Source organism: Myripristis murdjan, chromosome 9, assembly GCF_902150065.1.
Source record: "Myripristis murdjan chromosome 9, fMyrMur1.1, whole genome shotgun sequence".
NCBI lineage: Eukaryota > Metazoa > Chordata > Actinopteri > Holocentriformes > Holocentridae > Myripristis > Myripristis murdjan.
In genome coordinates, this window is record NC_043988.1 from 38,183,910 (window position 1) to 38,191,409 (window position 7,500).

A 7,500-nucleotide genomic window follows, 5' to 3' on the forward strand; every position below is an offset into this window, starting at 1 on the left:
CGCATGAACAAGCCCCCGAGATACTTGAACTCCCCCAAACTACCTTTTTCCAACAGAAAACAGCCTCAGACTTCGAGGTGTTGATCCTCAGCACTCGGCTGCACTCCGCCGCTTTGCACGCTGAAGGTCACAGCACAATGACCACGTCATCTGCAAACAGCAAGGACACAATCCCGTAGTCACCAAACTGGCCACCCTCCACCCCCCAGCTGCGCCTTGAAATTGAAGGGGGACCCGGGCGGAGTCCAACCCTCACCAGAAACGGGTTTGACACAGCGCCAAGATCACGGGGCGATCTACTCACCAGGGCCAATGCAAAAAACATGGAGTGTCTTACCGCTTCATTTGATGTCAGTTGAGCGAGGTGTGTAGTGCAAGGCATTCTGGGTATTCCAGTAAAGATTCTGTGACCCTAAAACCTGGAAGTATGACCAGAACTTTACAAACTAACTGAATAACCTTTTTCCCCACTTTCTAAAACCCTAACCCTAACCCTAACCCCTAACCCCTAACCCTTTCTAAAAACCCTAACTAGTCCAGTAATTTTAAGCCAAATAAGGGTCAACGTCAAACAAATTGCAACAGAAACAAACTCAACTGATTTTGTATCCTCAGTTTGTCCTCAGTGAGGGAAAAAAAGCCCCGAAGGATCCCACTGGGGGAAAGTTTCAAAAAAGCCCAAAATACAGCCCATTCAAACGCTTATTAACTTTTTTTCTCATGTGAATAAGGTAAAAATTTTAACCTTCAGGTGTCACCATCAAAATTGCTGAGTTGATTACTTACCTTAAGACAAATAAAAAATGTGTGACTGGCCTATCACACAACGTGGACTCAGCTGCCCAATGAGGAGTTTCACTCATCACGACTCATATTACCTGGATGATACTCGGCAAAAGTGCTTTATCCATACCAGATAAAGCACCGGCTCAACCCTAGTTATAACAGTCTGTACCATCATGTCTGCCTGCTGCCACACACACACACACACACACACACACACACACACACACACACACACACACACACACACACACACACTGTCCCATGTATAGATTGTAAAGTTCTGTCAGAGCGATGCTTCTGAACTGAGAAAACAATCAACTGTCAGCACCCAAGGTGATGCTAACACTGTGTGTGTGTGTGTGTGTGTGTGTGTGTGTGTGTGTGTGTGTGTGTGTGTGTGTGTGTGTGTGTGCAGGCTCCCTCTCCAGTGAACCCCTGTGCGTTGGACCGGACGGCGGCCTGGCTGCTCAACATGAACTCTGCTGTTTCCTACGGCGAGACGGAGGACGATCGTCATGACGACGCCATCACCGAGAAGGTTAGAGATGCTTCACACTGCAGCCTCTGATCCACTGGATCCACTGGATCCACTGGATCCACTGGAGCCAGCAGATCAAAAACCAGTCACTGGATGAAAACTGCAGTTTGTCAGCTGCAGCGTCAAATCTGATTGGCTCATTGTTTCCTCTAAGATTACAAAAGGCTGGCCTAACCCTGTGTGTGTGTGTGTGTGTGTGTGTGTGTGTGTGTGTGTGTGTGTGTGTGTGTGTGTGCAGTACCAGCAGGAGATCGCCATGCTGCAGGAGCGGTTGCGAGTTGCGGCGCTGCGGCAGGAGGAGTGTGAGGCCCGTCTGCTGGTCCAGGACCAGCAGAACCAGCGCATGTTACAGGAGTACCAGGTCTGCTCTGCACGCTGCACAGGGTCACTGCAGTACTACACACGTACTACTGCAGTACTCAGCGGTGTGTGTGTGTGTGTGTGTGTGTGTGTGTGTGTGTGTGTGTGTGTTTCAGGCTCGGCTGGAAGACACAGAGAGCCGGCTGAGAAGACTGCAGGATGACAAAGACCTCCAGATGAACAGCATCATCAGCAGGTCTGTGAGTGTGTGTGTGAGTGTGTGTGTGTGTGTGTGTGTGTGTGTGTGTGAGTGAGTGTGAGTGAGTGTGTGTGTGTGTGAGGGCTGCAGTGCGACCTTTGACCTCTGCTCTCTGCAGGTTGATGACAGTGGAGGAGGAGCTGAAGAAAGATCACTCTGACATGCAGGCCGTGGTCGATTCCAAACAGAAGATCATAGAGGCACAGGTACCTGCCCCGTCCCACCCCCACCTGCCCCGTCCCACCTGCCCTGTCCCACCTGCCCCGTCCCACCCCCACCTGCCCCGTCCCACCCCCACCTGCCCCGTCCCACCTGCCCCGTCCCACCTGCCCTGTCCCACCTGCCCCGTCCCACCCCCACCTGCCCCGTCCCACCCCCACCTGCCCCGTCCCACCTGCCCTGTCCCACCTGCCCCGTCCCACCCCCACCTGCCCTGTCCCACCTGCCCTGTCCCACCTGCCCCGTCCCACCCCCACCTGCCCTGTCCCACCTGCCCTGTCCCACCTGCCCCATCCCACCCCCACCTGCCCTGTCCCACCTGCCCTGTCCCACCTGCCCCGTCCCACCCCCACCTGCCCCGTCCCACCCCCACCTGCCCCATCCCACCCCCACCTGCCCCGTCCCACCTGCCCCGTCCCACCTGCCCCGTCCCACCCCCACCTGCCCCGTCCCACCTGCCCTGTCCCACCTGCCCCCTCCCACCCCCACCTGCCCCGTCCCACCCCCACCTGCCCACCCCCACCTGCCCCGTCCCACCTGCCCCGTCCCACCCCCACCTGCCCCGTCCCACCACCTGCCCCATCCCACCACCTGCCCCGTCCCACCACCTGCCCCATCCCACCACCTGCCCCGTCCCACCTGCCCCAGCCCCCTCCTGAGGCAGGTGTGCCCCCTCAGGTGCTGCTGGTTGTGTTTATGTTCCCAGTGAAGCGTTCACCATGCATAGTTACTGTTGCTATGTCTCACAAGCCACTCCCCCCCTGCCTCAGTGCACTCACCTGGTCTCACTCCGGCTGCTGCAGCTTCAAGATGTCAGATGATTCAGCTTTAATCCCTGATAATATAAGGCCAGATTATCTAACGACTGACATAACAATGTTCTCCAAGAAGGTTTTAACTAAAGGGCTAAATTATTTTACCTAGCTAACCTAGGCTAGCGACAACAAACAGCTAACGTCATAACGTTATAGCTGGAGCTAACGTTGCACTGTTGGACATGTCATTATGTTAGCATGTCCCACTGTAGCACTCAAGGCTACGTTACCTCTAAACAAATACATCTGCTTACCTGCTAAATATGAGGACAGACGTCTAAGGCTGTGAACATTCAGTCCAAAGGTCCTCTGAAGGTCCTCTGAAGTCCTCTGAAGGTCCTCTGAAGGTCCTCTGAAGGTCCTCTGAAGGTCCTCTGAGGTCCTCTGAAGTCCTCTGAAGGTCCTCTGAGGTCCTCTGAGGTCCTCTGAAGGTCCTCTGAAGGTCCTCTGAGGTCCTCTGAAGGTCCTCTGAAGGTCCTCTGAGGTCCTCTGAAGTCCTCTGAAGGTCCTCTGAGGTCCTCTGAAGGTCCTCTGAAGTCCTCTGAGGTCCTCTGAAGGTCCTCTGAAGTCTTCTGAAGGTCCTCTGAAGTCCTCTGAAGGTCCTCTGAAGTCCTCTGAAGGTCCTCTGAAGGTCCTCTGAGGTCCTCTGAAGGTCCTCTGAAGGTCCTCTGAGGTCCTCTGAAGGTCCTCTGAGGTCCTCTGAAGGTCCTCTGAGGTCCTCTGAAGGTCCTCTGAAGTCCTCTGAAGGTCCTCTGAGGTCCTCTGAAGGTCCTCTGAAGTCCTCTGAAGTCCTCTGAAGGTCCTCTGAGGTCCTCTGAAGGTCCTCTGAGGTCCTCTGAAGGTCCTCTGAAGTCCTCTGAAGGTCCTCTGAAGCCTGAACATGCTCGCAGACTGAGCACACGTTAACGTTAACGTTATGTCCAGAGCTAAGACACCTGGTGAACTCCTTTTGACCTCCTTGGGTGAACTGAATCCTCACCTGAAACAGCCTCTGGTCTGGGACCGGACAGCTGGGCGGTCTTAGAGCGCCCTCTAGTGTCAAGGACGTGTAACGTCACTAATGTATTGTAAATGCACTGAGAATAATTTTCTTCACCGCACGACTTCAGTTACAGTCCAGTAGCCGAGTGATGCACTGTTGCTAAAGAAGTTTGTTTGTGAGACATTAGTCGTACGTGGAATAATGAGGGGCGTGGTCTTGTGAAATCGGCCAATCCTATTGGCTATAGTCTCCGGGTCAGAATGGTGAATTACAGATCCCAACCCTAACCTGGGCTCGAAGAATCTGCAGATCGTTTGTATCTCACATTTACCTGCTTGTGTGTCTGTCTGACTGCCTGTCTGTCTCTCTGTCTCTCTGCCTGTCTGTCTCTCTGTCTTTCTGCCTGTCTGTCTTTCTGTCTCTCTGCCTGTCTGTCTTTCTGTCTCTCCGCCTGTCTGTCTCTCAGGAAAAGAGGATTGCCAGTCTTGATGCAGCTAACAGTCGTCTGATGGCGGCTCTCACTCAGCTGAAGGAACGCTACGCTGTGACATCACAGCGCAACGGCTTGTCGCCTAGCAACACCTCTTCCCTGCAGATTACCGAAAACGGAGAGTTCCGTAACTCTGGCAACTGCTGAGCATCTGGCATTCTGATTGGACAGCTCAAGATCTGATTGAAGGGAAGGGGCGTGTCTGCATGAGAAAACCTGATTGGCTGACAGGCAGCAGGAGACGGGGCTAGCTGACAGGGCACATCTTATTACCAACCAGTCAACACTGTCTAGTTACCTAGTTACCATGGAGCTATCAATCAACCGTCACTCCCCCAAAACTGTTACTATGGCAACCCAGTAGAATTCTAGAAGGATATTACCACTGAGCCCACCCCCTTTTTACTCTGTTGCTAGGTTACCTTCATCCATCATCAGGTGTGACTGAGGGTTGCAGTGGTTACCAGTAGGTTTCCATGGTTACCAGTGACTAGTTTTTTTTCTGTGCATGTTTCCTCTCTGAGCATCCCAAGTAGAACTGAACAATGACATCACATCACTGTTTCTATGTCGTACTTCCTGTTAGAAAGTGGAGCAAAGAAATTTTAACAGACCAGAACTCTGTTTCCTCTTCCCCACCTGGAACAACTGTCTGTTTACGGACCGACCGCACCTGTTTACGGACCGACCGCACCTGTTTACGGACTAGGTGTGTCTGTTTATGGGAAATCTTTGCATCTAGCCAAAGCGACAGTCTGTGGTGTTCCAAAAATCCAGAGGTGCACAGCTCTGGGCGGAGCCTCCCAGCCAGTCTGTAGCCTGGCACAGCCACACAGCCTGGGCTGCCAGATTAAAGCCGTTTGGAAAAGGGACAGCAGCAACAGGTGTTTGCATAAATACACAGCAGGTGATGGGATCAGTCATCAGTCAGAGCTGTCCATTCAAACCGATGTCATACGACACAATATGGGGGCTACAGAAACAACAGCGACTGTCACAGTGAAAGTGAGCAGCGTATTGCCAGCTTGCTAGCTTGTTAGCATGCTGCTACATGACTGTTGCCGTTTCTGTGAAGAAAACCTGCACTGATGTCCTGTGTTGTTTCTGTTTCCCAGCTCAGTGACTGTAGCTTCTGATGCTGTCATCACCTGAATCACACCTGTGGGCCCTCAGAGGGCAGGGCTGGGCCGACCATTTTTCGGTAGGAAGTCAAACCCTTGTGTTGAAGAGTGGCCAGACTCGTTTCATGAGTAAAAATAAGGTGAAGAGGAGGCTGTGCCAGGCTGCACCAGGACTCACTCTGTCACCCTGCCTGGATATGGACTGTAAACGGCTCTGGTCCAACTGGACCAACTGGTCCAACTGGACCAACTCGGCTCTAACTGGACCAACTGGACTAACTCTGATCTAACTGGACTAACTAACTGGAGTAACTAGTCTAACTGGACTAACTAACTGGAGTAACTGGTCTAACTGGACTAACTCTGATCTAACTGGACTAACTAACTGGACTAACTGGACTAACTAACTGGACTAACTGGACTAACTAACTGGAGTAACTGGTCTAACTGGACTAACTCTGGCCTAACTGGAATAACTAACTGGACTAACTGGTCTAACTGGACTAACTCTGATCTAACTGGACTAACTACGTGGACTAACGGTCTAACTGGACTAACTCTGGCCTAACTGGAATAACTCTGGTCTAACTGGACTAACTCTGGCCTAACTGGACTAACTAACTGGACTAACTCTAGTCTAACTGGGCTAACTAAGTGGACTAACTCTGGTTTAACTGGACTAACTAACTGGACTAACTGGTCTAACTGGACTAACTCTGATCTAACTGGACTAACTCTAGTCTAACTGGACTAACTGGTCTAACTGGACTAACTCTGATCTAACTGGACTAACTCTGATCTAACTGGACTAACTGGTCTAACTGGACTAACTCTAGTCTAACTGGACTAACTAAGTGGACTAACTCTGGCCTAACTGGACTAACTAACTGGACTAAATCTAGTCTAACTGGACTAACTAAGTGGACTAACTAACTGGACTAACTGGTCTAAATGGACTAATTCTGATCTAACTGGAATAACTAACTGATCTAACTGGACTAACTAACTGGACTAACTCTAGTCTAACTGGACTAACTGGTCTAACTGGACTAACTGGTCTAACTGGACTAACTCTGATCTAACTGGACTAACTGGTCTAACTGGACTAACTCTAGTCTAACTGGACTAACTGGTCTAACTGGACTAACTCTGATCTAACTGGACTAACTGGTCTAACTGGACTAACTCTAGTCTAACTGGAGTAACTGGTCTAACTGGACTAACTCTGGTCTAACTGGTCTAACTAACTGGATTAACTGGTCTAACTGGACTAACTCTAGTCTAACTGGACTAACTCTGGTCTAACTCTAGTCTAATTGGTCTAACTGGTCTAACTGGACTAACTCTAGTCTAACTGGTCTAACTGGACTAACTCTAGTCTAACTGGACTAACTCTAGTCTAACTGGTCTAACTGGACTAACTCTAGTCTAACTGGACTAACTCTAGTCTAACTGGTCTAACTGGTCTAACTGGACTAACTCTAGTCTAACTGGTCTAACTGGACTAACTCTAGTCTAACTGGTCTAACTGGACTAACTGGTCTAACTGGTCTAACTGGACTAACTGGTCTAACTGGACTAACTCTGGCTCTGTGGGGCTCCAGTCGGGTGAATTTGGTTAAAAGTTTGGAAGTTGGAGTTTGTTTCTTTGTGTTGGTGAAACTTCAGAGTTCTACTGGTTTGGTTCTATTCTAGATAACTGAAGGCCACACTGACTTCTACTGTAATCTACTGTACTGTACCCTGCTCTGTTCCACTGTACTGTACAGTGCTCTGCTCTGTTCTACTGTGTTCTACTCTGCTCTACTGTGTTCTGTACAGTGTCATACTGCAGGCTCCTTCCTGGTCATCTGTATTTATGAGATGCTTTTCATTCTGTTAGAAACCCTCTATTGGTATTTATCAAGTTGAACATCATTATTTATAAAGCAAGGTGATCTAATAAAGTACTATACTATTCAACATGTTGCCATGGTAATGAATGATGAAA

The 7,500-nt window shown here is 50.3% G+C and overlaps 1 protein-coding gene and 1 long non-coding RNA gene across 5 annotated transcripts in view; both read left to right on the top strand.

The window, feature by feature from the left end:
- dab2ipa (DAB2 interacting protein a) overlaps nt 1–6,108 on the top strand; it is a 48,419-nt gene extending 42,311 nt beyond the window's left edge. For all 4 annotated transcript variants that reach the window (XM_030059402.1, XM_030059403.1, XM_030059404.1 and 1 more), the window contains 5 exons: nt 1,202–1,324; nt 1,563–1,685; nt 1,801–1,880; nt 2,002–2,089; nt 4,366–6,108. In XM_030059402.1, the coding sequence (XP_029915262.1) occupies nt 1,202–1,324; nt 1,563–1,685; nt 1,801–1,880; nt 2,002–2,089; nt 4,366–4,536 (585 nt within the window). In that variant the 3' untranslated portion in view covers nt 4,537–6,108. The remainder of the gene's footprint in view (nt 1–1,201; nt 1,325–1,562; nt 1,686–1,800; nt 1,881–2,001; nt 2,090–4,365) is intronic.
- A 7-nt stretch (nt 6,109–6,115) lies between these two features.
- Nucleotides 6,116–6,695, top strand: LOC115364804 (uncharacterized). Its single transcript, XR_003928713.1, has 2 exons — nt 6,116–6,209; nt 6,347–6,695. It is a non-coding gene; the product is annotated as an uncharacterized LOC115364804 (long non-coding RNA).
- Nucleotides 6,696–7,500: the final 805 nt, after the last annotated feature.